The sequence below is a fragment of the Tauraco erythrolophus genome, chromosome 2, assembly GCF_009769465.1.
Source record: "Tauraco erythrolophus isolate bTauEry1 chromosome 2, bTauEry1.pri, whole genome shotgun sequence".
NCBI lineage: Eukaryota > Metazoa > Chordata > Aves > Musophagiformes > Musophagidae > Tauraco > Tauraco erythrolophus.
Genome location: NC_141466.1, coordinates 103,507,321 through 103,523,620, shown reverse-complemented (window position 1 = coordinate 103,523,620; position 16,300 = coordinate 103,507,321). Strand labels below are relative to the sequence as shown.

Here is a 16,300-nt window from a genome sequence, read left to right as displayed (position 1 = left end):
AGTATACCTAGTTTATTCATTGCAGAGATTGTAAGGTACTGACCTATAATTGGGGCTTCAAAGCATAGTGCCTTATTTGTTACAGGGTAGTAGAGCTATTCTAAAAGTAGAATTGCTTTCAGGAGGCTTTCCTGTGGATCTCCCTGATACAGAGTAAGTGGGTGCCTTGCAAGTGCTTTGGTTTTGGTAGTCCTTAGAGAAGCCTGCATATCACTTGCTTTCTCGATAGGTGATAGATATCAAGAGAGGGTTAAATACCAGGAAACTTGGGATGCAGTGTTTAAAGTGAGTGCGTGATGAGCTTTTCTAACTTCAGAAACTCAAATTGTAGCTGCTTTTCTGGCTTTAGTTGCAGGCTCCAAATCAGGCATCCAGAATACAATCAATTGATTTTAAGACATGTAAGTGATTTATCTTTGGATAGTAGCCAAGATGCAGACTGACTGAAGTATTTTTAGGATGATATTTGAGAGGATTCATTCTTCTTAATTCTTTTGTTTTGTGACTCAAAGAATTTTTATCTGGAACAATGTCTACAGGAAATGGCACTCCATTCCTTAATTGAATTGATTTTCAGAAAAAAAATTCTTTCTTAAAAATATTTGACACATGCTTATAACTACAATTTGTAGATGACTTGGTGAACCTTTTTCTGCCATGGTAGTAGTTGAATGACTAGAGGCTGATGACTGGAAGCTGGTAGTGTTATGCCTGTGTGAATGTATACACAGCTATTACACGTTTGCCTTACAGCAGCTTTGATGAATAAGAACATGTGAAGATTTACTTGAGTTTAGGCAGTTCTTTTCCAAGGCAGAACAACTTACTAGCACTGAACTTGTATCATAATTGTGCTTTGAAAATGGAATATGGTATTATTAATTATTCGTCGTCTGTTCTGTGTTCCGTTTTTGCCGCTTGCGTGATAATGGCCCATTATATGTGCCTCTTTATTGCATGATGGTCTTAGCATTTACACACCAGAGACTCAGGCCTTTAAGAAATCAAGGCATTACAATGAAGTATGACTGAATTCCTGGGAAGCATTGACTTTATGGTGTGTAACTTCTGAGTATGTGTTGCAATGCAACGGGAAGGTAACTGAAGCAGACTCTCAGCTGTCTTCTTTTTGAAAGAGAACAGGCTGCTGTCTCCAGGATGTTTCATCCAGTTCACAATCTGCTTATGAGTTTCTCTGAGAATGGCTAGAAGCATGCTGGGAAAGCAGGCTATGGATTTGAATAGCTCTGTTCCACCATGCAAAGAGACTTTACATAGAACATGAAGAATGTTTTCCTGGTTACATGTAACTTTTTCAAAATGTCTCTGTTAAAAAGTGATAGTGTCTTGTGTTGTAGTGTCTTAAGGAGTGGGTAGTATTAATTCAGTAATCTGAGGACTTCTTCTCTTTTTAAATTAGAAATTATGGAAAAATCGGGTGAAGAAGGAATGCCTGATCTTGCTCATGTTATTCGTATTTTAACTGCGGAGAATATCCCTAATTTACCACCAGGAGGTGGTTTAGCTGGCAAGTGAGTACAGTACTGGAATTTTTTTAACTATTTAGTTCACTGAAACAAATACTTCTATTAAAATGTTTTAAAGCTTTCTTATTGTAATAGCTATACTCAAAGAAAAAAAAAAAGGGTTTTCTATTTTAAGCTAGTTTACCTTTTTGCACTGCATAAACTTTTGTGTCACTGTTCCCATTCCAGACTAGTAAGTGGAAACAGATTGATCGTATTCTGGTACATGATATACTGGTTTACTATTTCTGTATGACCATTTAAAAAAAAAATAGATATATTCTTGGCTTTTTACTGCTTTACATATGTTAAAAACTATCAATAATGTAACTGAAATATCAAAGTAGCAGCTTAATTTTCCTGATGTCATGTTCCTACCACTACCTAGTGTACCTTGTAAGTTTGGGTCAATACTTGTTTGCTCAGTAAACATTCTCGTAAGAAAATTGTTTTTCTTTGTTTAGTCTTAAACTGAATGTTAAATAAAGAATATTGAACTAGGATAAGCATTTTTAAACTTAACTAGAATAAACTATCAGAAATAACATTGGTTTTCTGGGGAGGCTAATATTGATGTTCCAATAGTCTATAATTTAGGGATTTTAATGAACAGAATTTAGGATTGCATAAACAACAGTTAATTTAGAGTTTTGCCAACAGTGGGACCAGTTATTGCTCCCTGGCATAGGTCATGTTGCTTTTGGAATCTTTATATTTTTCAAAATATGAAGTCCTGTCCTCTGAGCATTTATGTATACACCTCTTTTCATTGTGTGTACTTATTAATGAACACTGTTTGCCATGATTATTTTTTCCTAGCCTTGAAAGTACCTGTACCTTCTGAGCCTTTTTCTCCACTTGGTTGCATTCCAGGCATTCAAAGAAGTTGTGATGAGCCTGATTTTTTTTTTTTTTTTTAGTGCCTCTCAACTGCTGAATGAGTTGGTGTGTTTTGCTGCTTTGCACATTAATAACTGCATCATGTACTGCTTCATTATTCTGGAACCTTTGCATATAAATTCTATTTTAATTTTTTGTTACCCAGATTACATTTTTAATGGACTTAGGTTCAGAATTTGCCTTTTGATATCTTTCTGTCCATTTTGACTTCTAAAATCATGCATTACAGAAAACTGACTTCAGGAGGTGTACCTGCAGCTTCTTTTAAGAGACTATCATGCAGTATTGAGTAACTTTTTTCTTGGCTACCCAACTTAGGACAAAGACAGGCAGTGATGTATTTAGTTTAAACTTTACTTGCAGGATTGTGCTCCAGAATGGAAGTTTTGAAAAGGTATGACTGCACAACCCACATCCGCTTACCGTGTAACTTCGAGCTTTTGTCCTAACAAGAGAATATTCTTTGTCTTGAGATCCTTATCCTGCGATGTTACCAGGACATGAAGAATTCACACTTTGTCCTTCCGTTTGAACTTCAACACTTGACTCAAACAGGTTGCAGAAGGAGCTTGTCTGTGGCTAACATGCTTGGTTTTAGCACCTGTTATAGTTGCTCCTGTTTTTAGTGTGTCCGAGGTGGAGAAATACAACGTGATGTTGCCTTGACTATGTCTGCAAACCTTAGGAACCTCTGAAGTAGCTCCACTTCTACTGGCATTGTATACTTCCTTCAAGCATCTCTCACTTGTGTAGAAGCCTGTGGTGGCTCATTCTTCGAGACAGGACATCTAAAGATGTCAGCTCTGCTGCAGTCACTTGATGGTGGTGTTTTAACCTTCAAAATCTTGCTCTTTAAAGATTGGCTTCTGGCTTGACTCAGATCCCACTGTAACTTCAAATGCTGCAAAAAGAAAGGTCACTTGTTGCTGAAGAAAACAGAAGTTCTGAGCTACCCTGTCACTTGGACATTAGTACTTCCACTCAACGTCTTGCTCCTGAATTTTCCTTTCAAAGAAAAGTACAAAAAAAATTCGCTTTCAAAGAAAGAAAAGTGAATTGCAAAGATAGGAAAATTCCAAAGGCTTGAGTTTTAAGTCTAATTTAAACCCTCTGCAATGGCTATGTGCATCTGCCTATATCTGTCTAGGTGTTTTCTGTTGCGTTGGTGTGAGGTGCCATTGCTCTCCATAGTACAGACATTTGGTCAGAATTGTGCCATTCCACCATCATTAGACATGAAACTAAATGGAGAGAACCCTTTCCTCTATCATCTGCATAAATGTTCAGTTTCTTTTTTCTAGGAAAATCTTCCATTGGTGCTGATGGATCCCATGCTAGCTCAGCCATGCAATCCTTGCAGAATTCTTAAAGCATTGACTTAAACTGATGTGCCTTGGAGAAGTTGTGTTCTTCAGTGAACTTTTCATGTTGGATATGATAGTGGCACTTTCAAAAGTTAATTTAATTCTGAACTTCTTTCCTGGAGCTCATCCAGACACAGCCCAAAACCTTCGTATGTGAACAAGAAGAAATTGCGCATACGCCAGTGTCTTGCAGCTTCAAGTTGTCAGGCGTATCCGTTGTGCCTACCTTCTGTGTGTCTTGGTGTTGCGTGTCTAGATAAATGCTGATTTCATCATCAACATATGTTGCCTCTGAGCACATGATATCACCGTGTCTTTTCAGTGTTGGAGGTTAGTGGTCATCCTGAGATTCGATGCACTGTACCTTGCATTCACTGGTCTGCAAAGCATTTCCCAGAGTTCGAAGTGTTTTAGTAGGTACTGTTTTAAGTGCTGGATCATGACTGGAGAAATATATTCTGATGCTGGACGTTATTGAGATTACCTGATCTATTGCTATGTCTCAGAAGTCGACATACTTGCAACATTCCATTCAAAAACAAAACAAAAAAAACCCAAACAAGTATTCTGTTTTGAATGAGCTTTCGCTTCCGTGGTGTGAACGTAAGAACCTCATCGTACTAGATCAGACCAAGGGTTGTTCAAGCTCTGTGTCCTGTCCACAGGTTAGCTGAAAGTAGATAGCTAGGGAAGACTATAAAAGCAGGAAAATATGTTAAATACTTCCCCTATCGTTATTATTTTGGTTTTAAGCTTCTTGCAGCTGAGATTCTTCCTGATCTTGAGGTACATTATGTACGTAGTGAGTTAGAAGTTCTCTTCCGTGAAGTTAGGTGTGTTATGAAGGAGCTTCATAAAACTTTCAGCATCCTCAGTATTCTGGGGCAGAAAGTTTTGTTGCATCAGGAGCCATCACTGTGTATTTTTGAGACATTTGCTGTCTTCACTTGATGCCCTTGTGCTCTTTGTTTAGAAGAGTCAGCAGTCAGTGCTTACCTACATTCTGTAACACGTCGTTTTTATAGGTTTTGGCCACTTCCAGACTTGAGTCTTAGTTCATGTAGCAGTTATTTTTTTGTTGAAGCTGTCAGTAACTTCAATCATATTTGTTATACTTGTTTGAACGTTTCCCAGTTCTTACTATGATTTTAAGATGTAGGGACATAACCTTTTTCCTGTCAAAAGTCTGTTTATACTTGGAGGGTTTTTTTGAGAAGTTTTTTGTGCTTGTTTTGCCAGCCTGGGAAGGTGTGCCCTTATAATGGTACTGCCAGAACAAAGTCTAGCTGGTGACACTTGGGTTTTAATTTCTACAGTGTGAGTAGACACTAGACAGTGCGTCTCAGAGGTTCTATACTCTGGGCACTGCACCTCAAAAGTTCATAGGCAAGTAGTAACCTGTGTATAGGTAATAAAAATGGGGAAAAACCCAACTGTTTTCAAGTTCCACATCCAGAAATAAGGCAAGAAAACCAGTGAACTTGAAGAACTTTGTTATAATAAGCAAAATATAGGTTTAAATGTTATTCTTGGCAAAATCTGACTATGTAGCTGCAGCTTCTAAAGATGTAAAGGAGGAGACCATGGGGTGGGTAAGGTAAGAAAATGCTTTGCCTTGCTTAGTCTTTGCAAATCCTGATTTACTGCTAAATCTCCAAGCATCATATCGAAAGTGAGTGAAGGCACTGAGAGTGGGCTTCATCTAAGAGGCAGGCTAAAGGCAAAACATCTTAAACACTTTGAAATTATTACTGTGCTCAAACTTTTTAAGTTTGCTATGTTTTGAAATCCTTTGTTGTGCTTAATTTTTTAAAACTTCTCTTTTTAGGCGTAATATTATTGAAGCTGTGTATAGTAGGCTGAATCCACACAGAGAGAATGAGGGGGTAAGTTCCCATTTTGATTGCTATACCTCTTTGTTAATGAGAAATCAAAGTAGTGTCATACATTAAGCAAAAGTGTACATAACTGCCAATGAAGTATTATAAACACAAAATATGCATTGCAGCATACAGTTCATTTTGATGTTGTTTTGGATGGATCTGATATAGAAATTCATCCTCACAGAGGCAGCAAGCCGACACCCAATTCTGAAAGACTTTGTAAACATTTAATTGACTACTGCTTTTTGAGTCAAGCCTGTGAGGCAACAGTTCAGGGTTTTTCTAAATTTATAGTTTCTTATTGTCAAAAATTATGGTTAATGTATTCATTACTTAACTAGCTATTATGTCTACTGTCCAGAAATCTAGTGGAAGAGGGAGCAAACGTTTCCTATTGTCTTCTGTAAGTGTGGAAGACCTTGATACACTCAGCATGAAAGATAATGAGACTAATATTGACTACTTTTTTAGAGTTAACACTATCTTTAAATATCTCGTGCAGTGGTCTAAAGAAGGTGTAAAGTGATTTTTAGGTTACTTCAGTTCTCATTTCTAAAATGGCTTACGTTCTTCTGCGCAGTTCCTAATAAGTTGAATTTTAAATAGTATGTTGAAATATGGTTTACTGTAACTTTAAACCTGATTATTATGTGGCTCTTAACAGTACTATAAAGAGTAATAACTGGTGTTCATGTCAGTTACATTTAAAGTTGTTTAAAAAACAAATCTTTGGAAAACTGAAGAACTGATATAAAACATCACTGCTTGTACCCATGTTGTCATTTCCTGTACAGTTTGTGAACTAAACTGTGAAGGTACTCCATTCATCTTCTAGTAAATCCTCTGTCGTATTTTTTCTTTTCTGAGATGACTACAAGGTCTTCAGTCATGTAGTCATTACAATGAATGGTATTGGGGAGATGCCAACTTTCGTTTTAAATACTTTGAAGCTATTATGTGCCTTGAGATTGTGAATATGCACCGCAATTATTATTGTGTTTTTCCCACTGTCATCTTCTCTTGGCTACCTGTATTTGGTTTATGCTCTGAAGTTAGAAAGCATGTGTAGGTGGAAGGGGCCACTATTCTGTTAAAATACAAATAGAGAGAAATCACTAATTTTTTTATTTTTTTAGGATTTGTTCCTTTTTTTTAGTTCAAAAGTGATAGAGCATACATTTTTCATGTAACTTTCAACAAATTTTGCAACTGTACCACAAAACAAGCTAGGCAAAATTTTCCTCTTTTTAGTCTTTAGTTTTCTTCAGTCTTTCAGGAAACTCTGCAACTCTATCAGCCTGCTACTACTTTTCATATTTAGCCATAATTTTGTTCCTGATTTTGGGGTAAACTTCTTGGTGAAAGTGGTTTATTTGAGGATTACGGTATAGATTTTATAAATTGATTGGGTTTTTTAAGAAGAAAGTTTGTCTAATGGTAACTTTCTAGAAGTATCATGTGCCATAGTTGCATTTATGATGCATCTTTTCTAAGTCCAAATCTACTTTTCAATGGCCGTGCAGCTTGCTGAAAGTCATGACTCACAGTATAGCATCCTTTTGTGTATTGGCTACTTACAAGAAACTTTTTGTACATTGTCCATTATAATTTAATAAAATGAGGTAACAACTAAATATGCAAGTTAACTCGGAATGCAGCTTTAACCCTTATTACTATTAATAGCTCTGACCTTTTTTGCCATTAGGATCCTTTGATAGGTTTTTTTGAGTCCTTTTTAATTTGGCTTCTTTAATACGAAATGTGAGCAGTACACACCAGTCTACTTTGTAAACTTTGCCTTCTGTTAGTATTCAGTGCAAATCTCAAAAATGATGCTGTTTAAATATACTGGATTACATTTGAGTTTGATCTTGTGGTAAGATGTCATTTGCCAGTCGATACCTATTCTTCTTCCCATCCTAAGTGATTCTGACCCAGAGCAGTTTGAGAGGAGGAGAGTGCACCACTGGGTGAAGGATGCAATTCCTGCTTGCGCTTTCCCAGCAAGTAGGAGTTGTTATCTTACTGTCCTTGAAGTGAATCAATTTAGTGGGCCTCGTCTCTGAGGTGGTGAAAACGTGACTTCCTTGCTAGTCTAAGTCAGTTCCAGGTACATATGTGGTGATCTCTTAGGGTCTTGAACAGAATACTTTAGTGCATGGGGGGTAAAAGGGAAGGAAGCTGTTCAGTTACTCAACATCACACTCTCCACAATGTCTACACACTGATAATGTTGCTACACATCTCACATTTAAAGAGGAAGCAAGGGTAGGAAGGAAACATACAGTACATCCCAGAGATGACATTTCCAAGCGAGAGCAAAATCTAACTAATAATGCCCCTGTTATAAACAATTATGAAGCAAGAGTGGATCTTCATGCTAAAAATTACGAGCTGCAGACACAGATGCTGAGTCTGCAGAGTACGAAGGTGCGCTGACTTGCCCTTGACAATCTTTTCCTGTGTAGTTAACCATGAACATGTGTCTGTCAGAGCATGGGCATAGTGCAGAATACTGCTGTTACTAACTAGGGAGCCTGCCTGTGGCAGTCATCTTCATCTGATGGTTTTATGTAGAGCTAGAACCTTTGTTTTTATTTTGACAAAATAATAGTGTAATTAACTGCTAAAATACTAATGCACAGGAGTTAAAAAAATATTAAAAAACTCAAAAGCACACTCCACAAAAATAGCAAACCAAACCAACCAGATTAACTTTTGCAATTCAGGATGTGACTTCCTTCTAAAGACTGTATTTTTTAGCATTGAACAATTTAAACTAGTTACCCAGAGTTACTATGAACTAGGTTGTAATAGCTTTGCAAATAAGTTCTCAGAAAGTATATACATCAAAACCAAGGTGGTATCTTTTTTTACATTAGCTTCATTTGTACTGAGCACTGTAAAGATTTCAGTTAGTGTTGTGCTTAATTTTTTTTGTCATCCAAGCTAGTGATTGTAGAAGAACTTCTTCGAGTTATTCACAGTTACGTTTTCTGAGTCTTTATCATATAGCCGAAATGAGGAGATGTTGTGTAGAGCGAGGGACTAGGGAGTGAAAGAATCCTTACTGCAGCAGTATTCAGAGGTCACTAGTGTGGCTTCAGGGTATAGTAGTCACAAGTGTCATTTCTTTTAGGCATCTCAGCAGAGTAACAAATATTTTGTAAATCCAGGACTAGAGAGAGCTTTGCATTGGCCTCACAAAGAGACAGTGTTTCAGCAGAGGGACTTCTGCTCTAAATGTGGTCGCTTGTGCCTTTACAAGTGCAAAGGAAATCACAGAAATCTGTGATGTATTGGGGCTTGGTGCTTTTAGATCTTTAAAGGGAAGAACTTCTTCATAGCTAAATAATTGTTACCGCTGTAATGTTACAATACCTCCGAGTCGGTGTTCGAGTTAACACGTTAAAGTATTACTCTTTCTCTAATGACTCTACTTTGACCAGTTTTTTCGTGTGTTCCTAAGACTCAGAGGCTACTATCCAATTAGGCCACTTGGGTGTATATGTATCGTTAAACACAAGGAACAATGCTAAAATTACAGTGGCTGTGTTAATAGTTTCAGTAGCATTTGTTTAAAGCTGTTTAAAGCTTGTTTGAGTATCTTGTTTGAAACCAATCCTGGTTCTCTCTTGCTTTTACTGATACTATACTATGTCACTTTGCTAAATCAAATCATATGTCATTAAGGGCTGCTACAGGTAATTTTAAAAATGTAAATGGACGAACTTCTTAGACCATTAAACATTGTAAAACCTGTCCCTAATATGTAGTAGCCATTTTTATATACATAATTCAACAGAGCAGAACTCGTGTAAATACTGTAGCACTAAGTTGAATTAGGACATGAAAGAAGACAAATGCTAACTTGCACAATAATCATAATTTTCAAGGACCTGTTCTAGCCATGCATCATTAGAGAGAAATCTGCGTTACACTGTATTTATAGTGTCTAGTATATAAAAGAGGCAGTTTGTCTTGTGGGGTTTCTTGTCTGCTAGCGCTGCGGGAGATGAGGGAAGCACAAAACAGCCTGCCATCAAACAGCGTGCAGTATATGTATTTATCTAGCTAATATTAAATAACGCAGCATAAGTGAAGAATTCCAGTTTTTTAAAGTTCAGAGAACATCTAAATTCCATAGTGCCTCCAGCCCATCAGTTTTCCTCTGAGGTTGACCCTTAATCTCCACATTTCACAATGTTCAGATCTTTAAAAATTCTTTTGGCTGATGGAAGTGAATACTTTTGCTCCCATGCAACACTGAAGAGTAAAAGCAATAAGCAATATAATAGCAGCTCTGAGATTACTAAACAATTCAAGTGCTAGTAGGAGTCATAGTAGTGTGCTATTAGTATTTGACACTCAAACTCAAATCCTGTTTTGCTTTGCACCCTGTTTGGAATATTTCATTTATGCTGTCTTGTTTAATATTAGCTAGATAAATACATAAATAGTTTTGGGGTGTTTTTTTTTGTCAAAACCTAAGAAATAGGTTACGTCTGTAGCCTCATCTTGATGCCCTGTGATTTCACTGGTTTTGTGCTCATGAGGCATTAAAACAATCCCACTTTGTACATTAAAACTACTTCCTTTAACTTGCTTCTCCTCACTGGGCTCTTGAAGAGCTATCTGAATACGAAAATGCTAGTACATGGGAGTCAAAACATCTCAAACTAAGACTGGCAAACCACAGTGGAAATATGTCTCTATTTATGCAACAAGTAAAGCTTAGAGGGATAGTGTTATATGCAGTAGTGTTATATTCAGTAACATTCATTTTTGTGGTAAAATTGTCCCATTTTTAACTTAGATCAAGCTAATTAGTCTTAGACTTCTATTCCAGGAACATTACAGCATCCAAAATCCTACTGAACCCAAGATACTGTCTTAATGCTGTTCTTAAGCTTGTAAATAAGTGACTGAAATACTTGCACTTTATGAAGCTTTTGAACTAGATGACAATAAAATGAGGTCAGCATGAGAGACAGTCTGGATTTTGCCTCTAATGTATTGCAAAATCTGCCAGCTTCCAGAGATACAGTTCCATTTGTCTAGCTTGAGAACTTGCCCTCTATTAATAATTTAAAATGTACTATTCTTTTAAAGCAACCGTATTGCTTTTGCACTTGAAAGTTAAAATATCCGGTATCAGTCTTAGCATCTAACAGATGCAGAAGTCTATTGAAGAAAGAAAAAAAAAAAACACAAACAACCCCAAACTAAAAATCCAATTCTTTTCAACTGTAGGATTGTAGCCAAATAAGTGGTTTGCAGAGGAGAATTCCATTCCATAGTGCTTATTACTCAGGTTTTGTGCTGTAGTGCTAGATTTGACTTTGAATAGCTGCTGTGCCTTTAATTTTTCTATCCAATATGCACATCTGCCAAAAATAGCATCTTACGTTGTTCAAACATCACTGCTCCTGGCACTGATAGGTAGCTGCACGTTTCTTTCATGGCAGCATCATGCATGCAAAAATCAGTCTTTAATGTGGAGGGATTGTTTTCTAAAACACTTGAGCATTTATTTTGATGTGATGCTTCAACTAAACCGCTAGCAGTAGTTATCTATTCTCTTCAAGTTTTTCACAGGACTGTGTTGCTATTGGCTGGGCAGAAATTCACAATTAAAAATATTGACCTGATGGCTAACGAAGCTTAAATTTTGAAAACTTTCACTGACAACTGACTGCAGTTCTGAGGAATATCAGCTATGTTAGTCAAAACACTATTTGAACCAAAATGGGGCTAGTCGGGAGGAGATACCATGTTGACACTGTCTGGCTCAAAATAAATTGAAATGATTATGAATGCTATTTTAATAGGTATCATTTTTAAAATTATGATGTTCTATAAAATAGACAAACATGGACAGTACTGTTCTGAGGTATATGTTGCTAATAAGGTGGTTTAGATTGAAATAGAGCAAAACTGATGTTTTCTCAATCAGAAAAATTGTTGCTTTTTTTTTTTAATGTCGTTAGATAATATCCTAGTTTAACTACTGATTTTTTTGGGGTCTTGAATCTCAAAACAAGGACCCTGTCGAAGGCGAGGGAAGCGGAACGCAGGGGAAATTGGTGGAAGCGCTGAGGCAGATGAGAATTAATCACAGGGGCAACTACCGCCACCTGCTGGAAGCCATGCTGACTAGTTACAGGCTAGCTAAGGGGCAGGCAGGCGAGCCCACGGCGGAGGCGGCGGCGGCTGCTTCAGGACCCGGCCAGCCCGTGCCAGGCGCCCACGCGGAATCTGGGAATCGCCTCGCCGAAACGCAGAGCTCAGACGAAGATTCAGGGATGAATGAGACGCGCGATGAACAGACGTGACGTTTTTCACGTGGCAGATTTAACGCTTCGCTTCGCGTGGCGTGTTTTCCTTTGTTTATAGCTCAGCGTTTGTCACATCTGTCCTAGAAGTCTTATTTGTTTTTACTTTACTCGTCTGTACAAATTCTTTATACAAAACTCTTTTTTTTTTTTTTCCCTAGAAGTACTACGGTGTATTATAGAAATTGCATCTTATGTTGTGTAGCGAGCAGTTAACTTCCCATTTGAGAATTTAAAATAATTTGGTTTTTAACAAATAAATTCATTTTTTTTAAATCCTGTGGCACCAGCAACAGGAATCTGACATGGTAATGGGAAAATAAACCTTAAGTGCATTCTTAAATAATAATCTTGATGGTATGTGTTTGCTAATTGTAAAGTAATTCACATCTTAATTGTACCTTTTGTGCAAATTCATTGAATTATACAAATTATTTGGGTTTTTTTATCCCAGCATCATATACTGCATGCTCGTATTTGAATTGTGTATAGTTTATATTGCAACTAAACTACAAAATTAGGTTTTAGATTGTCACTTATTCTTCAAGAAGTGATTGAATTTTTCGAATTTAGATTGTATCCAGTGTTTATCATAAATACCTGTTTTCTAGATGACTGTATTATTACTTCCCAGGTTGTAGCATAACATATATCCAGAAATGAAAATGTACTTAGATTTAGTACCTACTGTCGAGTTCTAAGAATTTGTGTTTGAGTGAAAATAAAGAATATGCTGTGGAATAATATCTGTATGCATATTGACTCTTTTAAGCAAGTAATAAACTTCCTTTGAAATGCTGTCATTCTGACATGGCTTGAAACTTTTCATAGCTTCTGATATTAACTCATGGTGTTCATTAGTTTCTACAACTATTTGAGTAATTTTTTGCGTTTGGACGTTCTTCATTCATTCTCTGTTGGGCCTACGTTTCCAAGTTCAGGTTAAATATCAGCCATATAAATGAATAAACTGTCTATTTTACCCAAGTTTACCTTCTACCAAATCTTTTCTGTGTCTTGTGGTGTACAACACGTGTATGTTCGTGCATTTGGGTAGATCAGTAATAATACTGGCGGTTTACAGTGGTGGTAACTAATCTGTAAAGTTAAACCAAGAATTCTTGTGTCAGTGGTCAGTTCATAATATAACACTTGCACAAAAATATCACTGTTTGAAATGGGCACAAATATCACTGCATTAATGAGGAAGAGCCTGCAGGAGTTTCTTGCAGACCAGGAATACCTGAAGAGCCAAGTTCATTAGTATTTTATAGATTTTCTTTGTAGTCCATAGATGTAGTATCTATTGATAGCTGTGATTTAGTACAATTTTAGATAACATTTAATTTTAAGTCTTTATGCTATAATAGCTTTATTGGGTTTGTGTTTTATAAAAATGAATTCTCTCATGAAGTTGGACAGAGAATGTTTGTGTGTGGAAGCAGGCAGGTATGGAAAAAAGGAAAATATTGTCTGTCTTGCGCTAGTGTTTTACTTAATTACGCCACTTAAATCCAAAGTGCAATAAAATGTTTTCATTTGTATTGGTGAGTAGTAATATTTCTCCTCTTCTTTTCCTGTAGGGTGCTGGAGATCTAGAAGATCCGTGGTAGCCTTACAAATCTGCTAAAATGATTTTGGTTCTGAAAGGGGGAAAAAAACTTTTAAATCTGTTTTCTTCAATACAAGGGAAAAATTCTGGTGGATTTCCAACATTTCGTGAAATGGGCAGAAAGATATTAGAATTTTCCATCATTGTTTATTTTTGTGTTTTCTGATATTGCCACTCTTAGCATTGCCTGTACTACAGTATTTTTACCAGCCTCAGGCATACTGATTACATCTGTAATGAACTTTGACCCTGAAAAGGAAGGAAGGAAGGAATGATTCTCTCAGCAGATCGGTATATGTACCTGAGGCGCATGGGATTGTAGGTGTACTCAGAAGATACACTATGGCTAAATGAAACGTGCGAGACACAAGCGTGAGAGAGTACGAGTCATTGTTTGAGACGTTACTTATTTCACTTTACCGAGTTGGAAGGCTTTGCAGCTCTGTGGCTTGGGAGTAATTTCAATTGGGCAATATGCTATCAGATGTGTATTTTATTTTTTTTTTTTTAATTTTCCAGTTTTTCCTGTATTACCAGACCGTTAGGTTTCCCTGCGGTGTCCAAATTTTGTGATATGTTGCCTACTGCTTGCTTGAAGATAAGTGTATTTGGCAATAATATATGAAGATTCTAGGCATCTAAAAACAGTAAGAATTTTACGCATGTGTACAACACACCCTTAAACTCTTGCTAGAGAAAATCTTTTAAAACCAAACTGATGAATTTATAGTTAGTAGTGACTTGCTTTGACATCTCTCACAGCTGCAGGTTTTTTAAAAAATGCTGAAAATTTGCCTTTATTACAATGTAAATTGTGATTTTTTTTTTTGTTCTATATGTGGTTTTCTATAGTTTTCTGATTTTTTTTTTTCAGCTTAAGATACAGACAGAAGTCTTGTGTAATATGGGTATAATTTTTATTGTTTGCATTATTTTCAAAGTTCAAATTATCACTTTGAGATTACTATAAATACACTTAAAATTATCTATTTTAAATTAAGAAAATATTAGAGATATTTTCATGGGTTCAATGACCTTTCATTTTATAAGCAATGGGCATGGTACAGAGTGGCTGTCACGTAAGGTACTTGAAGATTCTTAGTTTAATTCTATTTTTGCAATAACCTTGACTTTTTTTCTGACTTCTTTGAGTTGTGCATGTAATGAGTCCAGTAAATGCTGAAAATGGGGAAGAGTAAAGTATTTATCTAAAATAAAAGCTATTGGGGAGGGGAAACAATGAATGTATCCATCTGTACATGATTTACATGCTGTGGATGCCTTGTAAACATTTTCCTATTTGTTTAAACTGTGTTTCAGCGAGGATGTAATTGCCTTTGTGTGTAGTTTTAAGCTAATGACAGTCATCAACTGGTTTTGTGTGAAATGGAATTCATGGTATTTTTCTGTAACTTTATCCCCATGGTCAGTCTGTAAAAACCACACGCTCTTTCATACTGGTGCCGAAGGCCAGCTTTCCCCTTCATTTTGATTCACTGTGTATCTGACTTTTTTTTTTTGGTCTAGAGAGGATTATTGCCACAGTATATTTTATTTATTCATTAGATTTTAGCCTTGTAAGTTAAAGTGTTCTAAATGATGATGTTAACAGGTATTTGTCCCTTTACTGTTTTTTTGGGGGTTGTTAAAAGATAGGGAATGAAGAATGCAAAATGGTTTATTGTTCAGACTGTCCGCTCTGGTCCAACCCTGTACTGATAGTACCTTCCCAGTATGATATTGTGATGTTTCATACAATACAGTGAACATAACCAACTTGTTATCTTCAATAAAGGATTGCTAAAACAGTGTGATACGCTTTATATTTTCTTGGGAAGGATTTATCAAGAAGATGCAAGTGTTCTATATAAAAAGATAATCATATAGGATTTACGAGGTGTCTTAGTGATGGATTTGTGTTTGTTGTACAGGGAATGTGGCTCTTTGTCACAATAAGCCAGAAGTCTCCGAGCGGGCTTCTCTGTGGGAGACAGAAGAGTAAAAACAGCATTTAGAGCTCTTAAGGCAAATCCATCCCAAATGCAGCTGGAATCAGTCTTACTCCAGCTATGGGAGAGCATTTGTTTAAAGTCCAAAAATTCAGATTAAACTTGACTTACTAGTCAACTCATCTCTTTATGTTCCTTAAAGATCTTAAAGTATTACTTTTGTAGTGTTTTGGATAGAAATTTCTCTAACATTAATGCTCTCAAAACTTTTTTTTTTACTTCATTAATGAAGTTATTTAGCTGGGGGGGAAGAGGAGAACAGAATCCTGCATGTTGTTGATATTGCATGGGAATAACCTGTCTGAAAACTTAGTGTTACTGTGGAACTGGGAGTATTTGTTAACAACCTGTAGATTTTTGAGAGTATAAGCTGTTCTTTGAAGTTTTTTGTTGGATCTGCTTGTACAGCATAACCTTGGATGCTTTCCCCATGAACTGCAATTTTAATACTTTGTTCCATTGGTTGGAGTTCTCGTACTCTATAGGCTCCAGTCCTATGAACACTTGCATGTTTAGTATTTTACAGCATGTGGGTAGTCTCCCTGAAGTAAAAGGGTTTACACTTTTATTGTATAGAAATGAAGCATGCACGCAAGTTCTTCAAAGAGAAGGACCACAGCTTGCATAGCTACAACAAAATGTAAATTAAGACCTCTTTTTTCCTCCAAATC

At 36.5% G+C, this 16,300-nt stretch overlaps 1 protein-coding gene across 6 annotated transcripts in view; it reads left to right on the top strand.

The window, feature by feature from the left end:
• Positions 1–13,881, top strand: part of PPM1B (protein phosphatase, Mg2+/Mn2+ dependent 1B) — a 62,490-nt gene extending 48,609 nt beyond the window's left edge. For 5 of the 6 annotated variants that reach the window (XM_086631696.1, XM_086631693.1, XM_086631692.1 and 2 more), the window contains 3 exons: positions 1,421–1,532; positions 5,619–5,676; positions 11,718–12,841. In XM_086631696.1, the coding sequence (XP_086487822.1) occupies positions 1,421–1,532; positions 5,619–5,676; positions 11,718–12,008 (461 nt within the window). In that variant the 3' untranslated portion in view covers positions 12,009–12,841. Of the gene's footprint in view, positions 1–1,420; positions 1,533–5,618; positions 5,677–11,717; positions 12,842–13,591 lie in introns of those variants that run through there. The other variant, XM_086631698.1, reaches the window with a different exon arrangement.
• Positions 13,882–16,300: the final 2,419 nt, after the last annotated feature.